Raw genomic sequence first — 24,372 nt, 5'->3', positions numbered from 1 at the left:
ATTCCCTGTATCAAAAGCTGCTGCATTTCCAATATATGCTTTACCACCATATAGTTTCTACATTATATTACTTCAGGCTTCTGTAACTGAGATTTCTAAGCTTGACCTCAGAATGTACAATATTTATAGGCCAATATTCAAAGACTTTATTCGGCTAACTTATCAAGGTAGTTGGTAAAACCTTGGTGGTTTAAATTCCTCACTCTACACCCTTAAAGTTTATCTGGGGAAATGGTTATTCATCCAAACAGAATTATCTGTATATATTTAACGGAACACTGATTAGCCTGATACAGTTATCCAAATAAAGCTGCATCATTAACCTTCCTGCTCAGTGGCTTTCTAAATATGGTCCTTTATTCTGAAAAACCTATACCAGGGCTGGAACTAGAGGTGTACAACTAGGGCAACTTCCCTTGGACACCATGCTGCAGTGAGCTACAAACCCAAACATAGCTGACAGCAGCATAGCCTGGTGACAGGCTTTGAAGCTCATTCCCAAATTTCTGCTCTAGGCCTTAGCATGTCTAACATTAGCTCTGACCTACACAAATTATGCTGAAAATCCACAACTTATCAAATTAGTATTATAAGAAAAAGTAATTCACATATTAATAGATATTGATGAAAGGTTAATAACCTTATTTAACCAATGCAAAGCACTAATAGTGGATCCACCGTTGCAGCCATGATCTTCATATGAACAGTCAATGACCTGCTGGACACTGAGCTCCTCCAGTAAATTTCCTTTAATTGCATAGGCTGATTCTATTCCACCTACAATGCTGAAAGCCCAACAGCCTCCACACTAGAAAACAAAGAAACAAACAAAAAAAAACCCAGCAAATAATAGGTACCATGATTCCAGAAAATTAAAAGAAATAGAATTGTAAGCATATATGATCCTTCCACCCACCCTACATGTCCTCACTGGCAGTCAAACCATCTGCCTTGCAGTATTGTCGCCTAAGAACCATCATTACATTGACAGAGACTGAGAAAGTGACAAAAAAAAGTCCTTATATTTTTCTAAAACTGAATTCTGTCCTAAATTTTGACTGAAGGCTATCTGTATTCATCTTATATTCTGTATTTGCTTATAAAATATATCACAATATAACAATTTTATGTTTCATTGAAAGATATCAACGCACAAGAAACAAACCCCTTATCAAGGAAAAGAAAATGCAATGTTGTAATTAAGCTGAAAGTAGTTAGATTGAGCAGAAAGGTCAGAAAACTTTTTTTTTTCCTGGAAAGACTGGTGAATGCTTAGAATACCCTACTGGACAAGTGGTGGAGACAAAAATGGTACTGGAATTTTAGAAAGAGTGGAATATACAGAGAAAATCCCTAAATAGTAAAAGAATAAAAAAAGTTATTTTTACACATCTTAAGAAGGCACAGGGAAGGAACTTCTACATAATTAAAGTTAAAATCTTAAATGAAAACATGAGTACAGAGAACAGAAGTTATAATCCTAACCATACTTGATAGATTAGATGGCCCAATTAAACTTTTCTTTGCTGTTATATATTAATGATGGCCAGCACTGAATATCTGGATTCACATCTGGATAGGTATCCAGTCAGCAGCATTACTCAGTCCTCTGAGTGGAGGAGTGGCCTAGTGGTTAGGGTGGTGGACTTTGGTCCTGAGGAACTGAGTTCAATTCCCGGCACAGGCAGCTCCTTGTGACTCTGAGCAAGTCACTTAACCCTCCATTGCCTTCCGCATTGAGCCTGCCATGAGTGGGAAGCACGGGGTACAAATGTAATAAAAATAAATAAAATAACTCAGTGATTTTCAATCTTTTTCATCTCATGGCACACTTATATGACACAAAAATTGTCAAGGCACCCCACTGGAATCTAACCCATACCCCTGTTCCACTAAGATCTATTCCATCCCCACCCATACCTATAACCTTCTGAAGTAGTTATTACATTTAATTATGTTACTGAAATACATTAGAACACCAATACAAGATGGACTGATACAGACTCCTGCACAGACACCGCATACCAGCAGACACCTTCACTTTAGATGCAGGTGCCAAACATGATTCTCACCTGATACAAAATAGGGAACCACAAAAAATATGCAAACAAAAACTGAAAGCAGAGACACCAGAGAAATAGAAAGAAAAGTATGACCTCCTGTACAGTGCAAATAAAGCAGACAGATGTAAATTCTCATTATCAATATAATTCAAGCACATATGTAGTATGTCTCCCCTCTCCCTTGGGTCTAATCTCTTCTCCGACCTTTCTCCACCCACCCCTCAGGCCTCTCTCCTCTTCGCGCCGAACCTTTCAAACTTTGTGTTGCTGGCAGCTTTTAGAACAGACCTTCCTCTGGCCATCGTAAGGCTTTCCCTCTGCAGCGTCACTCACGCACAGCAAAAAGGAAGTCGCATCAGAGGAAGGAACCCGGGGCTGGACAGAGGAAGGCCTGTTCTAAAAATTGTCAGCATTGCAACCACATACTGCAAAGTTTGAAGATCTCAATGGAGAGGACAGAGACCCGAGCAGGGGGAGAAAGAACATTATAGCATCGCACGACTGGACCCCCCACGGCACACTTGGGGTTGAAAAATGCTATTCTAGCTGGATAACTTTGAACTTTGCCCGAGCTCCACTTGCAGACTTCCTCTGCACTATAAGGGCAATTCTATAAACAGGGAGTTAACATTGCATGCATAAATATTTAGAATACTAGCATAATATGCATGTATGTGCTCACTTATGCGCATATATGCCAGTAGGCTGGCTAAGCAGTATTCTGTAAATAATCGATTATCTTGCACAATGCATATTTACAACGGGGTGTACACATGGTAGGGGCTTCCACTTACACGCATATCCCTGCCTCGTTAAGGTGTTTGCACAGATCTAAGGTCTAGGTTCTTTTATAGACTAGGCTCCTTCTGCATGACCTCGAGGTATCCAAATGGACCAAACAACTCCAGAGGAACTTAAAGGGAAAGGGTCATGGGTTTGATCATGGGAGAAGCAATTCTGTATTGTGCATTAGAAACTGGCTAAAAGATAGGAAACAAAGAGTAGAAATGGATCATAATTTTTAAACTTACAGGGCAATACCGTACAAGAAGGAAATATTATAATATTGATCAAACAAGTTACTACAGAAGTTGGTACTCTCTAGTGTGAAAGGGATTTCAATGCCTCTATTATTTGGCATGAATTGTTCTAAGATCATAGTACTAGCAACTGAATTATTCTATCTTGAATTCTCCATCCTATGCCATAAAGCGGTTAACCTTGTTACTTAAAAAATAATATATATATATATATATATATATATATATATATATATTGTCATTTCCAATAATATAGCAAAGAAAACAATTTGAAAGAAAAATTGTGGATATACAGTAAAACCTCGGTTTTCATTGACTTCGGTTATTGTCGTTTTTTTCTTCGAAAAATTTGTCTCGGTTTTCGTCAGTTGCCTCGGATTTCGCCGGCGTACTCACGCTGCTAATTTTGCGCTCTCTTGTGGCGTTGTTTCTCCTTGTGTGATCATCACCCCTAGCTCTATCATGGGTCCAAAAAATGTTTCCACAGGCAGCAGCCCTTCGAAGAAGAAGGCCAGGAACACGATCGAGTTGAAGAAGGAAATCATTGAAAAATACGAGAACGGCGTTAAGATTGCCGAAATCGGCCGCATGTATGGGAAGTCGCCATCCACGATAAGTTCCATTGTGGCGAAAAAGGTAGCAATAAAGGAGGCTAATGTAGCGAAAGGCGTGAATGTGCTAACGAAACCCATGTGGTGCAGTCAATTGTTTATTTGGGTAAGTCCATGGGTTTGGAGATGAGTGGTGAGGATGTGGAAGAGTTGGTGGATGACCACAGTGAAGAACTCACCACTGAAGAGCTGCAAGACCTTCACCTAGAAGTGCAACAGACGGCAGATGAAGAAGTTGCTTCAGATGAGGAGGAAGAGACAGGGGAGAATGTGCCTTCCTCAGAGATTAAGGACATCTTCTCCATGTGGAGTAAAGTACAGGGTTTTGTGGAGAAAAATCACCCAGACAAAGCTGTGGCAGGCCGTGTCTGCAACTTGTTTAATGATAATGTCTTGCCCCATTTTAGGCAAATTTTAAAGAGGCGGCAGAAACAGACCTCTTTGGACAGCTTTCTTGTGGGACATGGGTCCATTGACTCTGAAGCTGGCCCTAGTGCCAAAAGACCAAGAAAACAAGTGATCCCAGATAGTGCCTTGATACCTAAGGTCCTTCAACTGTGATGAAACTGCCATGTTAAATAAATGTTCCTTTATTCTTTACATTAGTCTTTTGTATTCATTTTATATAAATTTCTTATTGCCTTGGTTTTCGTTGGTTTCGGATTTCTCCGATTATTTTCAGACGGATTATCGACGAAAACCAAGGTATCACTGTAAAAGAAAATTATATTATAAACAATAAATAGGGAAATACAATTATATAAATAGTCCACAAATTAGATCACATAAAGAGAAGATCCAAGAATCAATGGACACCAGGGGAAGCTATTTACATGAAATGATTAGTCAAGATAGTTACATTTAATCACAGCAGAGCAGACAATTAAGTCACACATCTGTTAGGCCCTTGATCTCTAAATACAACTGCAAATGAGAGGGCTCATAGAAGACATATTTCCTTAATCCCCCAATGCAGTGGTTCCCAACCAGGTCCTGGAGGCACCCTAGCCAGTCAAGTTTTTAAGGTAGCCACTATGAATATTCATGAGAGAGATTTGCATGCACTGCCTCCACTGCCTGCAAATCTCTCTCATAAATATTCATTGCGGATATCCTGAAAACCTGACTGGCTGGGTTGCTTCCAGGATCAGGTTTGGGAACCACTGCACTGTGGGATTACGGAAATGATTTGCCTTAATTCCTCCAGCTGCTCAATCAGAGGACCTTTCTGTAACCAGGGCATTCTAAATACCAAGTCTAAATAACAATGTCCATCACTGCCCCAGTGGTTGCTATCCCCGTCCTTCTCCTGCATGTGAAACTAGCAAGTGATACCGAGCTCTATGACAGCGTCAAAAACTAAGGACATTCATGGTACTAAAATCTTTTTTAATTCAACTTCTTAACAGAGCTCTGTGTAGAGTTGAGGAGTAGCTTAATAGGCTGGGAACCAGTGGACCCAGGTTCAAATCCCACTTCAGATATTTGATTTTTTTTTTTTTTTTAAATTGTGAGCCAAGGGCATGAAAAAAATACCTACTGTATCTGAATGTATAAAGAAATCGGTAAGCCTGAAAGCTACTGAAGTGGTGATCATTCATGCAGCACAAAGACATCCATATCCCTTGTTTTCCTCATTCATACTCTGAATGTTTCTGTTCGTAAAATGGATGTTTATGCTAGACATCAATTTCTCATGCATTTTAGAAAAGACTGTGTCGCCAGATCCTGTTCTAAAATACATGCGAAATGGACATCCTTTCTGAAATGAGGCTCCACGTTTTTGTACAATAGGCACTCAGAACCACCCCAATAGTACACAAATTTACATCTGCACTGAAGAATGTGTGCATGCATTCTATGCACGTATTCCATAAAATATTTGTTCATCACAACTCCACTCCAGGTCTTTCATAACTATGCCCTAAGAACGTGTGCATGTGATAGGAACGTATCTGGTCACCCAATTTTATAAGAGCCTTTTCTATAACTAAGACTGTAAAAATATAACATTAAGGGACTTATTTACTAAGCTACATTAGCTTTTAACATGGGGGTAGAACGAAGGTGAGGACAGACTTGGGAATAATCTAACAACATATTTCTTTCTGAAAAGAGTGATAGATGTGTGGCACAGCCTCCCTGGCGAAGATGAGAGAGACGAGGACTATGTCTGATTTCAAACAAGCATAGGGCAAGCAACATAGGGAGAGGAAGGGATTATAAAATCTAATACTCTGTATAGATAGGGGTGAAGAGTAGTCTCCTGGTTAGAGCAGTACTCTGGGAACCAGAAGCTCAGGTTCAAATCCCACAGTGGCTCCCTGCGGTCTTGGGCAACACCAACGAACCCTCCATTACCTTGGGAAGGTCAGGGGTGGTGCTGGCAATCTCAGCCTACTTAAGGCCTACCACTGAAACTCTCACACTTGCAGTAGCACCAAGAGCCATTCACAGCTTGCTGTTTGTGGGCAGCTGGGACGAGAGAGAAAGTCTGTACGGATGGGGAGAACAGGCAGTTTGGTTTTGTCTAATCCAAAAAGATACCACACAGAGTGTGGAGGTGCACTTAATCCCCACGAGACAAAGTAAAGGAAAACAGAGGAGGGGTGGGGAAGATAGGCTCTTGCCAAACAATGGAGAAGACGTATGATTGTAAGTAAAAAGTGATGGTTTGGTTTGGTTTTGTCTGCCATCATTTCCTATGTTTCTATAAATTACCATGTGCTAACTGTGCAGGCCCCTGTTAATTCTAAGTGTACATTAATCCCTGCATTAAACAGCTAATATGGAAAATGGTATTTAGGGGCAGGGAATGGGCATTACTACACTTTACAGTTAATAAACAAGTCGTTATTGCATGTTAACACAGAAGATAATACAGAGCAGTTAACGTTGCCACTAAAGACAAAATTAACATGCAGTAGTGACTTTCACTCTGCTTTACCTGCACAGCCCCCCCCCCCACACACACACACAAAAAAGCTTGAAACACTCTCAACAGTAAAGTACTACTACTACTACTACTTAACATTTCTAGAGGGGGCCTGGCGTATGGGCTCAGGGAGTTTATTCCAGGCATGGGGTGAGGTGAGGCAGAAAGGGCGGAGCCTGGAGTTGGCGGTGGTGGTGAAGGGTACTGAAAGTAGGTATTTGTCAACAGTAAAGTGAGAGGTTTTCCAGTTATTGAGCATTAATTATGACAGTTATTATTGGTAACTGAACAAGCTTACTACATTTCCTACATAGATTTATGACATCATCGCTATCAGTTAAAGTGTCGTGACCCAATAGAGTTAGAAATGTAATTGTAGACCTCATGGTTACTGACAATTTTTTCTGGTCATGTTAAATTTACAATACAAAATAGAAAAACTTTGAACTTACTGACAGCTGATTTCTCACTGGTGTCACAAATTTCTTGTCCCTCCAGTCAAATCTAGCAGGTAAAACTGCTTCTTTTGTAGAAGTTTTTACATACTCTGGAAGTTTAACAGCTTTGCTTTGTAGGTAAATAGCTAAACAGAAACATAAATCAGACACTCAACAAACATTAAAACTAAAATATTTCCAGCGGTAACTTAATTTCTACCTACAGATCCTCTTAAACAGAATATATTAAGGTTATTTACTTGAACCCTGTTGTTTTTATTGATTTGAATAAAGACCTTGTTCAGGAAGACACCTATTGTGAGAGGACTTTTATTGGATCCACTGTTTGTACGTTTGAACCCTGTTCTACCATCTTCTATTTTGTTTTGATCCCATACAGCGAACTTACTTGTAGCAGGTATTCTCTGAGGACAGCAGGCTATATATTCTTAAATGTGAGTAACGAGGTCTGCGTTACCCAGTCTGGAGCTTGTATCAAACTTTTACAGAGCTTTTTGGAGAGCGAGTTGTGCTCCACTGTGCATGCATGAGTGCCTTCCCACCTCCCATGAGAGCGCAGTATAATTGCATACAACGAAGAAGAAACAACGCCAAAGGGAGGTGGGGAGGGTATGTGAGAATATATAGCCTGTTGTCCTTGGAGAATACCTGCTACAGATAAGTATCTCCGCTTTCTCCAAGGACAAGCAAGCTAATATTGTCATATGTGGGGAATCCCCAGCTAATAGGCACACTGGAAACAACAACCAATGATGAACTGCATCGCGCAACGGCGAGGTTAGAAAATAGATGAACCCGAGACCACAAGCAAATCATCGAAAGTGCAGCCTGGGACAGAATAAAAACAGGCCTAGGAGGGTGGAGTTGGATTTTAGAACCCAAACTAATTCTGCATTACTAGGTACCCAAACCAATTGTCACGTCGACCATGCTACGTAAAGCATGCTACTCAAAGCGGGAATGAGATGTGAATGTGTTGAACGAAGGCCACGTAGCAGCCTAGCAAATTTCCCCAATGGAGGCTAACACAAACCAGGTCCTGTAAGAATACACTTGTGGAGGTACATTTTCCATCCAAATGAATGCAGGGATCTAGCGTCCCTGCCTGGGGATACCGAGGCATAGTTCCTAGAACTCCTGGCTCTCGAGCATGGATTCAACCACCATGGAGTGATGAGGCAACTGGGGACTATGAAAGCCAGAGGAGCTCTGAATCCGGTGCATGGAGGCGATCCCCACGGGGAATAGCAGAGCCAACAGAGGGAATTCTCAATTCCTCATAAGAACATCAGGGTAGTGCGGTCTCTAGAAGGAGATTCGTAGTCCAGGCACTCGAAGAACTGAGCCCTGGGATGCTCCACCTAAAGAGGAATTTCAATAGCGGCCACCAAGTCCTCGACAAAAGGAAAGCAAAGGATTGCAGATAGAGACGTTCTCCGTTCCTGTGGAGGGGCGGGGTCAGATGGTATTCCATAGGACTTTTCCTTCAAGAAGTACAGGGGATCGTCATTGGTGTCAGCCAGGAACTCCACACGGGAGGGATGAGACCAAGTCTGCCTTGACTGAGAGGAACCATGATTCTGAGAGGGGCAGAGGAGTGGGCTTCAGCCTCAACCCACACAAATCTCCCTGCATCAACATTGACTGACACAGGCAACAGTTGATGCTGGTGCTGCATGCAACACCGGCGTTTGAGGTCTCACCATAGGCTGAAGGCCATGCGAGGCTGAATCAAGAGGCATGACAGGCACAAGCACCCTTGGCGCTATTGTACTCTGAATAAAGCCCAGCCAGATGCTCAAAGGCCTGGATGTGCCCATAGAGCGGCGACATCAGGAAAGGATGAGACACCAGTGTAGAGGGGCAAGCTGCTGAAGCTGTGGAACTCATCAGTGCAGATATTGGCTGGTACCGGGGGCCTCGCAGAATAGGCAATGTCGAGGCAGGTGCTGATGCTCCTGCCAACATCACAGATAGAGATGCCAACACTGAAATCAAGGCTTCGTCTTGGTTCCAAAGAGAAGTCCCATTGAGCCATTCTGGCTAACTGGGTTCTGGCTTGGGTCTGAAGACACAGGACACAGAACACAATTATAAGGGGTATGGTCAGACCCCAAACATGGAAAAGAGTAAAAAAAAAAAAAAAGGGTGGCCGTGCCAGAGATGGTTCAATTGCATCAGAAGCAGCGATGAAGGGACTGGGAACTTTCAAAGCAAAAGCAAAATTCTCAATGGTGCCCCAAAAAGGACAAAGAACCAAAGAAAAGATAAAGGAAAAGCCCGATGGGGCTCAGGCCTAAGTGTAGCCTATTGAGCATGGTAAATAAAGGAATAAAGAAAATAAAAGAAAATCGAACGGGAAGAAAACGAACCCAAACAAGGCATAGAAAATAAAAAAGAAGGTACAAAAAGAGGCTCTGTCGAAGGAAAAACGCATCCTCTTCTCACTGCAGAAAAAAAAAAAAAAAAAAGAGACTGCCAGTCCCACACTCTTGTGATTGGCGGGAAGGCACTCGCCCATGAGGTAGAACACAACTCACACTCCAAAGAGCTCTGTAAAAGCTTGATACAAGCTCCGGATCGGGCAACGTAGACCATGTTACCCACACGTGAGAATATTAGCCTGCTTGTCCTCAGAGAAACTCAGCTATCATTTTCAAGACAAACACATTTGAGCATACATCGCTTTTGATTGATTTGCAGATCCTGTATTTCATAATTTACCTGTAACTAGACTTGAATTTTCTTTGTTAAGTAAGACGTTCCTCTTCAACCCCACCTGCTTTCTTGATTTTGATCATACATTGCTTTCTCTGCCCACCATAGCCTCTGTGACATTCTTAACTGAGAAATAATACAAGTTTTATTCCTCTGATATAAGACGGCTGTTACAAGCAGAACATTTTTAATCACCCACATAACAGCAAACTACGTGTGAGCATATGTGCTAGCAAATTTTCCAAGAGAAAATATATGGGTACAAAAATAGCTATGTAATTACCCAAAGGACAATTCAGTGGCTGAGTAACTACATTTGAAAATTCAATTATATGCATGTAGCTTACACCCTCAATCAAGATCTGCATCTAGAACAATCACTTAAAAAATAGTTAAAAGCAATTTCACTTAAGAGCCTAAATTTTGCCACACTGCAAGATAGTTCTCACTCTGAGGGGATCTAATATCCAGTTGAATCCCTTTAAAATCTGTATTCCTCTCATAATCTCTAAGCAACTGTCAATAATAATAAGCACAGGTTAAAATGCACTACCATTAGGCACACGCAGGCGCCCCACAGCAATTTTTGCATAAGTTTTTCTTTTTTAGCACTGGGAGTGGTGGGTCCAGGACAGAGAGAAAGCGTGTTCTGCGCTAATCAGTTAGTGCAGCTACATTGCAGTGTGCTAACCGTTTAGCGAGTGGTTTGCGCAAGCCCTTACCGCCTACAAAATAGGTGTCAGTAAGTGCTCACGCGATAATGGCCACGTGCTAATGGGAAAATTAGCACATGGCGATTATAATAGAAACAGAAAAATCAGCCATTTCCTGGTAGCGCTAAAAGTGGCCTTAGCACACGGGAAAGACTCACACTGAGGACAGCGCATGCCACTTTTTAGCGGCGCTTAGTAAAAGGACCCCAAAATTCTTCATTGCTTCAGGTACAAACTTGCCAAAGATCACAAGGAAGGATTTGAACCCGACTTTCCTTGTTCTCAGTCTGCTGCTCTATTAGGCCACTCCAAAGGCAACTTAGCCCTAGACTATTGTCAAATTTAATTAAAATAATTCTGATTATGTGTGTACTATCTTAAATGATACATAAATAGCCCAAAGCGCAAACACTCTTTTCTTTATATTCATGCAATGTTCTTATATGAAAATCAATGCTTTTATTTCCTTTTGAAACATCAAACATGCCCTGATCAGTCTTCTGATGTGCCCTGTTCCAGCACAGTATCTCTACTTGACTGCTTGTTTTCAGGCACTGTGGGCGTAATTATAAAAGGAGCTATCCAGTTTTAAGCAGCAGGAAGGTACATGAATGGCAGCATTATGGCCACTTACATGCATAAATGGCTTCTAACCATAGGAACCAACTTTTCAAAATGATTGGGGGGAACTTAACTTGGCACAAATTAACCAAGTCCATATAAAGGAAATAAAAGCATGGTGGGTGTGAACATTGCTTTCTACTAGATTAAGATTTGCCATATTTTATAACATTTGTATGCAGACACCAATCTGACAGAAAGGTAAACGTTTCTCTCTCTCTCTTGCAAACAAGCAACAGTCCCTTTTAGATGCATGTAGCAGAGAGGCCAAGTGCAGATATATAGACAGGGACAAGATGGGTGGTACAGAGTCAGCTGGGATAAATAGATGGGTGGCCAAACTCTAGGCAAGTTCTTTGTACAGTTAAACAAGATATAAGGAACTGATCTAAGTTACAGTGTGTTTGTAGCAAGCAAGTCCAAGTGCAGAATGGTGTACAGTCAGTCACCCTGTGTATTAAAGGCTTGAGAGAAGAGTCAGGATTTCACCTGCTTCCTGAGGTAGAAGTAGTCTCGAGTTAGATGTATATTTCAGAGCGTGGGGGCTACTCCTGAGAAGAATTAAGTTCCATTAATAAGTATACTATATATTAAGTTGAATATAGGGTACGATCTGTTATATCAGTTCTTAACCTTCTGATATCTAAACACTGCAGTCAACGCTGACCTCAAAACATTGTTCGCGGCATTTAAATACATACATACACTGTATCGGCGCACAATATCCTGTTTTAGGTGGTGCAAGAAGTTATCCAAGTATAGAAGAGTCACACTTATCCGAAGCTCTGGATAAGTGTGACTCTTCTATACTTGGATAACTTCTTGCACCACCTAAAACAGGATATTGTGCGCCGATACAGTGTATGTATGTATTTAAATGCTCTGGATTATCCAACATACCTGGTGACGTCACAGTATTGTCACTGAGATGCGCGTGGGTTTCTCTCTATTTTTCCTGGCATCATGTTTAGTTAAAAGTTAGCGTTGCTAAGTAAGATTCTTGGGCACATTAAGTTTTAAGCTCTTTTTTTTGCTTCCTCTTTTGAAACATGCATCCAATATACTTTTAATTTTATCATATATTATCCGATTTTTCAATTATTCAACAACCTGTTTGTCCCATTTATGTTGAATAAATGAGACTAACATACTGTCAAAATTCAGTGTTGATACCCAGATAACTAAGGATAGCTATTTTATTGAATATCAGCAGTACCCAGATAACTTCCAGCTCTGCCCCTGGACTGCTGGCACTATCTGGATAGTGCCGAGACAATCAGATGTGATTTTCAATGGCATTATCCAGATAAAGTCACTGAAAATCACTGAGAAGAGATTACAGCAAATGTGCATGGATTATCAAAGCCACTTTTCTTACCTTTGAACTCTTCTGGTGATAAATCAGAAAACTGATTTATTCCATAAATAGCACTGTTGTTCTCATGTGATAAAACAGGGGAATTCAAATAAACGTGCCTTTGTATACTTTCCTAAAACAGTAACACACACAAAAATTGCTGCCGTAACTAACTTTAAAGCTCACAAGTAAGAAAAATCTTATGTTGTTAATTTAAAACATTGGGTTTTGTTTAACAGTTTGGGGGGGGGGGGAGGAGGGGAGGGGGGTAAAAAAAAGTGAAGGCTTGGTTTTTGCTGCCGCATTAAGTTGATGTAAGGTTTTGTATTTCTCAAACTGCTTTGACATTGGTGGGAAAAAGGAAGGGATTTTATACATTGGGAATTATTTTAGAAGCTGTATTCATGATTCCCATATATATGATTTCTGCATACATCTATAAAGAACAATTTCAGAAAGCTATTCACATGGAAATCCACACTATGTAGAGATTTCAAGGGGGAGTGGTTTACACATTTCTTAGGCAGGACTAAAATCTATGTGTGCATTCCTCATTTTACAAAGGAAATACATGTGTATGGGGAAAACGTTCCTGGCTGGCTTTTACACCTGCTCAACAGCATGTACAAATCAACTTAACGTGACCTCACAGTTTTGGAGTGGGGACTGTTCATCAATGACTCAATATTATGTCCCAAACATCCAACTTTAGCTGGCACAGTTCAGTCTCTCACATAAGTTATTCTCTAGATTTTTTTTAGTTTTTTTCAGATTTTTTTCAGGGATCATCAGATTATTTCATCAGCAACTCCCATCTGGGCACAGCGCCCCACTAACCATAGCGCTGTGTATATCTTCATAGATCCACCTGATAAATTTTTTTTATATCTAAACTTTTTAAATTATAGAGACTTTTTTTTAAACGTTTCACTGTTTCCACATCATACACTATGTATTTAACTTAAAACAGCAGCCTTGCAACTCCATCAAACCTCTGTACAGGCATAGGTTTCAAAAAAGTGCTTGTTTCGGCCATTGCATTATGCAAGTGATTAAGGGAGTCATATTCTTCAATCCGATGTAGTTTTTGTCCACTTCAAAAATAAAATCATGCTAAAATTGTGCCCACTCTATTCATGTTTAAATATGTTTACTGGCTAAACATTAATGAATCAAGAAAACAATCATTACAAAAAGTGCAATGAACTAAATGCACCATCTGCCAAAATGAGAATCAACAATGTATTTGCTAAATCCTCTACACCCCAAATCAACTAAAACCACACCTCTCAATCCTTCCGCCCAAGATCTTGTTACTGCCCCTTCATCTCAAACCACAAAACAAACAAGCAAACACAGCAGTGTCCATGAATAGGAGTGGAGGAGTGGCCTAGTGGTTAGGGTGGTGGACTTTGGTCCTGGGGAACTGAGTTCAATTCCCACTTCAGGCACAGGCAGCTCCTTGTGACTCTGGGCAAGTCACTTAACCCTCCATTGCCCCATGTAAGCCGCATTGAGCCTGCCATGACTGGGAAAGCACGGGGTACAAATGTAACAAAAATAAAAAATAGTAGCAATAAGGCTGACACAAGTGCAAAATATTTAGAAAAGTGGAACGAACTTGCATTGGAAGAGTATCAAGATAAGGGGCAATATTTTAAGAAATCATTTCTTTGCCCTGGACTCTTTAGCGTCATAAGAACAGCCATACTAGGTCAGACCAAATGACCAGCTAGCTCAGTATCCTGCTTCCAGCAGTGGCCAAGTCAGATCACAAGTACCTGACAGAATCCCAAATAGTATCAGCTTTCATGCTACTGATCCCAGCGAAAAGCGGTGGCTTTCCCCATGTCTACCTCAATAGGAAACTATGGACTTTTCCAAACCTTTTTTAAACCCAGATACACAAACCACTGATACCACATGCACAGGCAATGAATTCTAGAGCTCAACTATTTGTTGAGTGAAAAATTATTTCCTCCTGTTCATTTCAATTGAGTGTCCCCCGTTTTTGTATTTTTTGAAAGAGTAAAATATCGATTTACATATACCCGTTTTACACCACTAAGTATTTTGCAGAGCTCTTATCATATCCCCCCTCAGCCATCTCTTTTCCAAGCTGAAGAGTCCTAACCTCTTAAGCCTTCCTCATATCAGAGGAGTTGAATCCCTTTAATGATTTTGGTCACCCTGCTTGGAACCTTTTCTAATTCCGATATCTTTTTAAAGATATGGCGACCAGAACTGCACACAATACTTAAGGTGTGGTCACACCATGAAGTGATACAGAGGCATTTTAATATTCTTTGTCTTATTTTCTATCCCTTTTCTAATAATGTCTAGCATCCTGTTTGCTTTTTTGGCAGCCGCCACACACTGGGCAGAAGATTACAGCATATTGTCTACGATGACACCTAGATCTTTTTCTTGGGTGCTGACTCCTAAGGTGGATCTTTGCATCAAGTAACTATGACTTGGATTATTGTTCCCAACGTGAATCACTTTGCATTTGTCCACATTAAATATCACCTGCCGTTTGGATGCCCAGTTTTCCAGTTTCCTAAGGTCTTTCTGCAAATTTTCACTTCCTCATACATTCTAACAACTCTAAATAGTTTATCTGCAAACCTAAATCACCTCATTCGTCATCCCCATTTCCAGATCATTAATAAATATGTTAAACAACACCGGTCCCAGTACAGATCATTGGGGCACTCCACTATTCACCGTCCTCCACTGAGAGGATTGACCATTTAACCCTACCCTCAGTTTTCTATCCATATACCAATTCCTAATCCACAACACAACAGTGACTCCTATCCCATGATTCTAATTTTCAAGGGACTTTGTCAAACACTTTCTGAAAATTTAGATACACAACACCGACCGGTTCACCTTTATCCATATGTTTATTCATGCATTCAAAGAAATGAAACAAACTGGTGAGGCAAGACTTCCCTTGGCTGAATCCAGTTTGACTCTGTCCCATTAAATCATGTTCATGTGTTCAGAGATTTTATTCTTTATAATAGTTTCCATTATTTCACCCGGCACCGTTAGGCTTACCAATAATTTCCCAGATCACCTCAGATCTCATTTTAAAAATAGGCGTTACACTGGCCACCCTTCAATCTTCATGCACTACGGACAATTTTAACAACAGGTAACAGTTCACTAACAGCAGATCTGCAATTTCATATCCGAGTTCTTTCAGTACCCTAGGGTGTATACCATCCGGTCCAGGTGATTTAATACTCTTTAATCTGTCGATTTGGCTCAGTACATCTTCTCAAGTTCACTGAGATTTCTTTCAGTTCTTCCACATCGTCACCCCTGAAAACCATCTCTGGTACAGGCAGATCTCTTATATCTTCTTCAGTAAAGACTGAGGCAAAGAACTCATTCAGCCTCTCTGCTATGGCCCTGCCTCCCCTTTTACTCCTTGATGATCTAATGGTCCCACAGATTCTCTCACAGGCTTTCTGCTTCTGATAAACCTGAAAAAGTTATTACTATGAATAACTGCCTCCGAGGCAAGTTTCTCTTCAAATTCTCTTTCAGCATTCTTTATCAATACTTTGAATCTAGCTTGCCAGTGATTATGTTGCTTCAATCTTTCTTCATTCATATCTCTTTTCCATATTCTGAAAGATGTTCTTTTGGCTCTAATAGCCTCTTTCACTTCTACCATTAACCATGCAGGCAGTCGTTTGCTCTTTTTTCCACATTTATTAATGGAATATATATGGTCTGGGCCCTCAGAAGCACAATTGGTGCCCATGAAACGGCAGCAGAAAGGCTCCTGGGAAAGGCAGAGGCAGAAGTTCCTGGGAGTGCAACCAGAGGCCAACAACAAAGACTAGCCAAGTCAGACAGACCCAGCCTCTCACTGGACCGGTTTGGAGTGCTTCAGCAGGAGGGTGAGATCTGGACAAGGAGAAAGACTGTGAAGGAATACTGCCACGCCAATAAAATGACTTAATAAAGGACCAGGGAAATGTGTTTAAAGCTGAACATTGGCAAGATTAACTGGGTTCAAGAGCACTATTTAGTAGTTTGCTTGCTAAACACCATTCAGTCAGAAGGTTTAATAAGCTGATTATTACAAATACATCTCATCAGCATTGTCTTAATGCTTTCACATAATAGAAATTGTAAATAGTACAGTAAACTGACATTTCAGCCAGCCTTGTTCGCAACGGTCTTTATGAATTTCCTGGAGAAAAAGGAGGAACATCCCACCCACTAATACCTTGCTTCCCCTGGCAGAGGCACCAACTATTCCAAGGCCCAACTGCCCAAGGGAGACTCCAGCCAGGTTAGCCCCAGATCTAGGGGCAGAACCACAGGTGCACTGCAAACGTGTGCTGGCCTGGCACTTTAGTTTTTGTTCTGACAAATGCACATGAGCTAAAACCTCTTAACTGTCTTTAAGAACTGCAAGTACTTGTTCTGGTCACTGAGCAACCAGTAGTAATACGTGTGCACACCACGCGGTAACTGCATGCTTTAGCTCTGAATTAATCCACAAGAAAGCTTATCACCTACAACTTTAATTATATCAATCTAGGGAAAACGAACACAATAAATCGTGGCACACATGTGCATATAAATTCAAATATACAGATCTGAGTATATAGGATGCCCATCACATAATCTGCACCGAGACTGGTAGGAGAATTAAGGCCCCTCCAAATAAAAAGCCGTCCTGCTGCATCACGGAAACGATAAACTGTTCCCAATCCCTAATTTTTTTTTCTCCCGCTTTTCTGCAACCTGGGTAGGGTAGAGCCTGGCCTAGACTAGCCTCCCGCCCTCCCCTTCCCCTCCCTTGAACCTGTCCTGCCGTAACCGCACACCTCCCCTTCCCCTCCTAGCCCTCAGCCTAGCGCTACCTGAAAGAAGCGCTCTCTCCTTTGGAGCTCCAGACTGCCAAGGCTATAGCGCCGGCCGTATCTAGCGAGAAAACGCCGAAAAAGGCCCCCTGCCTCTTCTGTGCCGTTCCCGGGTGCAGCCCAGGCGGAGAGGCAGAGGAGGAAGAAGACGGAGAGCCCAAAAAGCGCCATGTTGCAATGCACCCCTCTTCAAAGTAGTAGTTCCTAGGGACTGGGAGGGGGCAGCGCGCGGGGAAATGGGTGGGTAGCCACAGGTCAGGACTTCTCTTTCGCTTTCGTTTTTCAGGGATAGATTCCCCGGCACACAGCGCCACCTTCCCGCGCCCGCCCTAGTAGCTAGCTCGCGGCTTCAAACTCAGCAGAGTTCTTTAGTGATAAAAATAAGAATCAAAAGCAACACACTCATACAGTATTGTTCTCTTTTCCTCTCAGGCACATCCAAATGCATTCCCCACACTACAGTAGTACAAATAGCACCACCAGATAATATGAAACCCTAAAGGGTTGTTTTTTTATGGGGGAGGGGCGGATTTGATATACTGCCTTTTGGTGGTTACAATTAAAGTGGTTATATTATAATATGCTTATTTTGTACAGGGACAAGAAGTAGAAATGGAGGAGTGGTTACAGTACTGGTCTTAAGTAGAGGAGTGTGGTAGCCGTGTTAGTCCACATGGATAAGATGATACCTTTTTTATTGGACATAACTTAATACATTTCTTGATTAGCTTTCGAAGGTTGCCCTTCTTCCTCAGATCGGAAATAAGCAAATGTGCTAGCTGACAGTGTATATAAGTGAAAACATTCAAGCATTACTATGACAGTCTGACAGGGTGGGAGGATGGGGGTGGGTCGGAGGTATGCATGGGGACATCAAAGCATATCATTGATATTCTAACAGGATGGGTGTGGGTAGGTGAGGGAAGGGTGATCAACAGAGACATACAGCTTTATGGTTTATAATGGGCTAGGAACCCCAGGTCCTGTTAAGTCCTTTCTGTTGGGTGTTAAAATATTCAATCATTCTGACTTCAAAGGTCTTACGTTCTTGTATGGTTTTAAAGTTACCTTTCAGTATTCTCACTGTGAAATCACTGGTACAGTGTCCTGGTTCTGTGAAGTGCTGTCCCACCGGTCTTGAAATCCAGAGGTTGGTTCAAATCCCACTGCTGCTCCTTGTGATCTTGGGCAAGTCACTTAACCTTCCATTGCCTCAGGTACAAACTTAGATCATGGGCCCTCCTGGGACAGAGAAATATCCAGTGTACCTGAATGTAACTCATCTTGAGCTACTACTGAAAAAGGTGTGAGCAAAATCTAAATAAGTAGCAGCCTTTTTTTTTATTACTACTATTTCCAGTGGTTTTTTTGTGCCGGTACGCGCCAGTACGGCGTACCGGCACCTTTTTTCTTTTTTTTTGAATTTATATTTATTGAAATTTTTGAATAACAATATATAACACTTGTCATGGCATAATCATATGACACATATATATAACTTCCATAACCAATAACAGGAAAATGAACAAATTCCCTCCTCCCTCCCTACCCCTCTCCCTAACATGAGAAACTCTTACTCATTAGTGAAGGTTAGTCGTATTATGGTCGATTATTCGCTTTCAGAGTCTAGGAACAATCAAGTGGGGCGCATCAAGATCTATCCCATTGTGTCCTCTCCATGTGCGATAGCGCTCCCATAGCAAGTTAAATTTTGTTATATGTCCCGCTTTCAAGGCTGTCAGTTTTGACATTTGGTAGAGGTAGTCCATCTTATGTATCACCCGGATCACCGGTGGTGCCATTATACTTTTCCACGCCGCCGCCAATGTTATTTTCCCAGCTATAAACCATATAGAAGTAAGTATGTGGTCAGCAAGGCGCACTCCAGATGGACGAACATGTAGTAAGCATATCTCAGGCTTAGCTGAATATCGCACCCCGGTCACTTGAGCAAACGTATCAATCAATTCCGTCCAATATATTCGGATCTTAGGACAGAACCACCAAATATGGGCCATGTCCCCCACCATTGTACATCCTCTCCAACAGTGATCAGACCCCTTCCCATACATTTTTACCAATCTCTTTGGAGTATAGTACCATTGATACAATATTTTATAGCTATTTTCAGTGAGAGAACTAGATACAGAGGCATGTAACATGTGTTCTAAGGCTTTTTCCCATTGGGTCTCATCTAGAGTTATCTGTAGATCTCGCTCCCAGCGTTGTATATAGTATTGGATTGGAGCCTGGTCAGCAAGCAGGGCCCCATATAGGCGAGACACACAACCCCTATGGCTACCCGCCCTCATTGCTCTTTCTATATCTACCTCCTCCCGAATCAGTTCTATCTTTGCTTTCTTGTTTATATAATCTCTATATCGTTGGTAGTGAAATAGGTGAGAGGTTGGTAATCCATAGTCCTCTTGTAATTCTTCAAATGGGGTTACTTGGTCATCTTCCCACAGTTGACTTAGCGTGATAAGACCCCTCCTTTCCCATTGGCCATAGAGAGGATTGTCTACCCCCAACGGACATCCCGGGGCAGTTTTTATTGTCATCTGTTGAAAATGTATTCTATTGGGTAGAGTCCTTTGCCTGACCGCCCACCATGTCTGCAAGGGGTGTTGCACTGCTATTGGGGCTTTCCTAATATAAGACTGGAGTTGGCTCTTTGGTAGCCACAGTATAGAGCGTAAGTTTGCTAATCCCATCCAGTGTTGTTCCATCTGAACCCATGATTTAGTACTACCAGTGCTCCACTCTGCTAATACTCGTAACTGTGCTGCTTGGTGGTATAGAGCAAAATTTGGGACTCCCATTCCTCCTCTTTTTTTTGATTGGTACATAACAACCGCTCGTACCCGTGGTGGTTTGTGTTGCCATATATAGGCGAAAACCTTTCTGTTAAGCTGTCGAAAAAATCCCTTCGGTACTGGTAATGGTAATGCGAGGAACAGGTATAAAAGTTTGGGCAAAATCATCATTTTTATGGCTGCCACACGTCCCAACCAAGACAACTCTAACCCCTCCCATCTGTCGAGATCTCGAAACAATTCTTTAAGTTTCTGGGGATAGTTAACTTGATGGAGGTCCAACAATTTGGGTGTTAATTGAATGCCTAGATATCGGAGGGACCGCTGGACCCATTTGATCTGGAATTGTTGTCGCAGTGAGGCTTCGTCCCCTGCCGCCAGTCCCAATCCCAGAGCCTCAGATTTATCTATATTCACCCGGAACCCGGACATGGTGCCGTATTGATTCAATTCTTGTAATATATATGGTAAGGACTCGCCTGGATTAGTCACTGTTAATAAGATATCATCGGCGAATAGCATGACTTTGTGTGTTAGATGCCCCACCTGGAGACCATGTATGTGTGGATGTTGTCGTATGCATTGGGCCAGGGGCTCCATTGTTAGTGCAAACAGCAGTGGGGACAGGGCACAACCCTGGCGGGTCCCACGTTCTAATGTTATTGGGTCAGAGTTGGTTCCATTGATTCTCAGTATTGCTAATGGCTGGGTATATAGTAATTGGAGCCATACTATAAACCGTCCTACAAATCCCATTCGCTTTAGTACTGCAAACATAAAGACCCAATTGACCCTATCGAACGCCTTTTCGGCGTCTAAAGACAGGAGCAACATTGGCTGTCTGGTATTGGTTGCCTCCTGAATCAAGTGGAGTGCCCTGCGAATGTTATCTATTGCTTGCCTTCCCATGATGAATCCCGCCTGGTCCTCTTGTACCAGCTTCGGCATGAGTCTTTGTAGTCTCTTAGCCAATATCTTAGTAAAAAGCTTGTAGTCCGATCCCAACAAGGAGATCGGACGGTAGGAACCACAGTATTGTGGATTCTTTCCGGGTTTAGGTAAAACTACTACATTTGCTATCCGCCAGGTGTAGGGTAGCTCCTCTTGGGTATCAAGCTCATTAAATGCTCGGACTAGTAAAGGGATTAAGAGCTTGCTATACCGTTTATAGAATTTGTTTGTGAATCCATCTGGGCCCGGGGATTTACCGTTAGGCATATCGCTTATGGCCCACGCCACCTCATCTACTGTGATCGGTGCAGAGAGCGCTTCCGCTTCTACCATTGTGAATGTGGGTAGGGCCGCCTTTGCAAGATAGTTCTGGGCTTCCTGCGCATCTGAAGTACCCTCCATTTTGTACAGGGCCGTGTAAAAGTCTGAGAAGACTGTCCTGATCTCTTCTCCTGTTATACATAGTTTCCCCTCCCTATTGAATATGGAGGGCACTTGTGTATGGGTATAGTGCTTTTTTAACTTAAATGCTAATAGCCGTGAAGCTTTGTTTCCAAATTTGAAATGAGCTTGTCTCACTCTTTGGAGGTGCTCTGCTATCTCTGCCATTTGTATTTCCCTAAGCTCTGTCCGCAATGCATGTATTCGGTGGTTTATAGCTCCCGCCCCCGGTCGCCCTGCACAGTTTTCAGCGAGGTCTCTTAATTCCGCATGTATTTGTTGGGTCCTCGCTCTTACTTGTCGTTCTAGGTGGATTTGTAAGGATATAACTTTTCCCCTGAGCACGGCCTTACATCCTTCCCAGAGGATCCCAGCTGATACTTCATTATTATCATTGATGTCAATGTACTCTCTAATATCTGCTTCTATCCTGGCGGCTATGATTGGATCTGCTAATAGTTTGTCACTAAAGCGCCACTGTGGCATGCCAGGGCTCATTACCTTCAATTTCAGCTCAAGGACTACTGGGGCATGGTCTGACCATGTCCTCGGATATATCTGAATATCCACTGTATTTGTCATTAATGTCAAGTGCCCCATCCAAAAATCTATGCGGGAATGAGAGTTGTGTACAGCCGAGTAAAATGTATAACTTTTAGTTTGAGGGTTTCTGTGCCGCCAAATGTCTACTAATTGCCATTGTCTCATAAATTTATATAATTGGGATCGATCTGCTTGTGAGTAGCGTATCCCTTGCGTAGAATTATCTAGTGTTGGTTGCAGTGTGAGATTATAATCACCACCCATTAAAAGGGTCCCTTCAACATGTTTAGAGTGGAGCACTGATAGGTCTGAATAGAAGGCACCTTGTTGGTCATTGGGGGCGTATATATTTAAAAGTGTCAACACCTCTCCTTCCACTTTTACAATCATCAATAGATATCTACCCCCTTTGTCCCTTACTATCCTTTGCACTTGCCAGGGGTATTTATTGGATAATGCTATCAGGACTCCGTTTTTTTTTCCTTTCTGTGAGACTTGATGCAAAAAATACTTGCTGTGATCTCATGTTACTACACAGCCGCTCTGCCTCCTGCAGTAAATGGGTCTCTTGAATAAACGTTATATCAGCATGAAGGCGTTTTATCTCCTGAATCATAAGATGTCTCTTTCCTGGGGAATTAAGTCCCTTTACATTAAGGGTCATGCATTTAACAATACTCATCTCAACTGTGTGACAATCTCTTTTGTCCCTCTCCTATTCCCAATCCTCTGGTCTATTTCCTCTTGAAAGTCCTGCTCTCTAACCTTCAGGTAATGTCGAATCTGAACTAATCTCCCCCCAACTAGAAACTCTTTTACCCTCCCCTCCCCCTTTAAGACATCCTCGTATCCAAAGCACAAGGGTGTCATAGAGGGAAGTGACCCACCCACCCACATATTATCAATTGACAATTTGGGCCCCACTGCTTTGGGCAAAGTAATGTGAAGTGCTAATTGCGCAACTGAAAGGCTTTTTTTTTTTTTTTTCTTTACATATTAAATGTCATCCCCTTACACGATTCAATCTTACAATCAGTTTCTTGTAACTTATGTTTGGAATCAGCTTTTGTTGCGTCCGTTCCTCCAGTTACTTCTTTGCTTTGTCTTCGGGTCTTCGTAGCTGGGTATCAGAATGTTGTCGCTGTAGTCGTCCTTTTCCCGCTGTGACCCGCTGCCATCTTGGTCTATCTCCAGTTGATGGTATACGTTTCCTGGGAGTATTAGTGTCTCCGCTGGGGCCTGCTTCCGGAAAGATATGCGTTGCCTCTGCGATATCTCGTATTTGGCATTGCTTCCCCTCCTTGTAAAATCGCAGCACAAACGGGTGGCCCCAGCGATATTTAATCCCCTTGTCTGTCAAAAATTTCGTGAAGGGTCGGAGTTCTGCCCTTCTTTTCAAAGTAGCCGCCGCCAAGTCTTGGTAACATTCAATATGGTATGTGTCCCACTCAAATCCTGGTGTGGAGCGCGATGCCTGCATGACCTGTTCTTTTAATTTAAAATCGCTGAAGCATGCAATAATATCTTTTGGGCGGTTTGATGTTAGAGTTCCTAGAGCTCTGTGGGCCCTCACCAGTTGGATTGTAGCAGGGTCTCTTGTGATTTGAATGTTCTGGAGCAGCGCACTCACAATTTTTTGAACTGTCTGTTCACAGTCTGTATAGTGTGGTGTGTCTGGCAGACCCCTAAATCGCACATTGCATCGGCGGCTCCGATTTTCAAGATCTTCTATTTTGTCCCAGACTTGCTGGGTGTCTTGTCGGGCCTCGCGGTGCTGGGAGTCGAGTGTCTGGATTAAGTCTGTTTGTTCCTCCAGGCGGTCTTCTATTTCAGTTACTCGTAGGCCCAGCGCGCCTATTTCTCCGCGTAGCTCCGCCCCCATCGCGGCGATGTCTGCCCGCACTGCCGTTATTATTTCCGTTTTTATCTCCTGCAACCAGCCCCGTATTTCCTGCATATTTGTATCTTCCTGGATCCGTCCCTCCCCCGTAGTGAATAGCGACGGGGAGAGCGGCGGGGGACTCCCCCCTCGGGACTCAGATTGGCGCTGTTCGAGAGCAGGCGTGTTTGAACTCGCGGCTGGGCCCGTATACGCGAAGGTTTGTAAGTCGACTGCTGGGGCTTTCGAGGTCAGCATCTTTCGCTTACCCTTGGTTTTAAATGCTGTTTTCTTGCGTTTCCCAGTCGCGTTTGCTTGTTTTTCATGCAGT

General features: G+C 42.3%; 1 protein-coding gene across 2 annotated transcripts in view; it reads right to left on the bottom strand.

Moving 5' to 3' along the window:
- CTSO (cathepsin O) overlaps nucleotides 1–17,641 on the bottom strand; it is a 65,239-nt gene extending 47,598 nt beyond the window's left edge. For both annotated transcript variants that reach the window (XM_030191609.1, XM_030191610.1), the window contains exons 1-4: nucleotides 17,412–17,641; nucleotides 12,538–12,649; nucleotides 7,102–7,232; nucleotides 641–808 (exon numbers count right to left, since the gene is read on the bottom strand). In XM_030191609.1, coding sequence (XP_030047469.1) covers nucleotides 641–808; nucleotides 7,102–7,232; nucleotides 12,538–12,649; nucleotides 17,412–17,582 — 582 coding nt within the window. In that variant the 5' untranslated portion in view covers nucleotides 17,583–17,641. The remainder of the gene's footprint in view (nucleotides 1–640; nucleotides 809–7,101; nucleotides 7,233–12,537; nucleotides 12,650–17,411) is intronic.
- Nucleotides 17,642–24,372: the final 6,731 nt, after the last annotated feature.

The sequence above is a fragment of the Microcaecilia unicolor genome, chromosome 2 (assembly GCF_901765095.1).
Source record: "Microcaecilia unicolor chromosome 2, aMicUni1.1, whole genome shotgun sequence".
NCBI lineage: Eukaryota > Metazoa > Chordata > Amphibia > Gymnophiona > Siphonopidae > Microcaecilia > Microcaecilia unicolor.
This window is presented reverse-complemented; position numbering and strand designations above follow the sequence as displayed.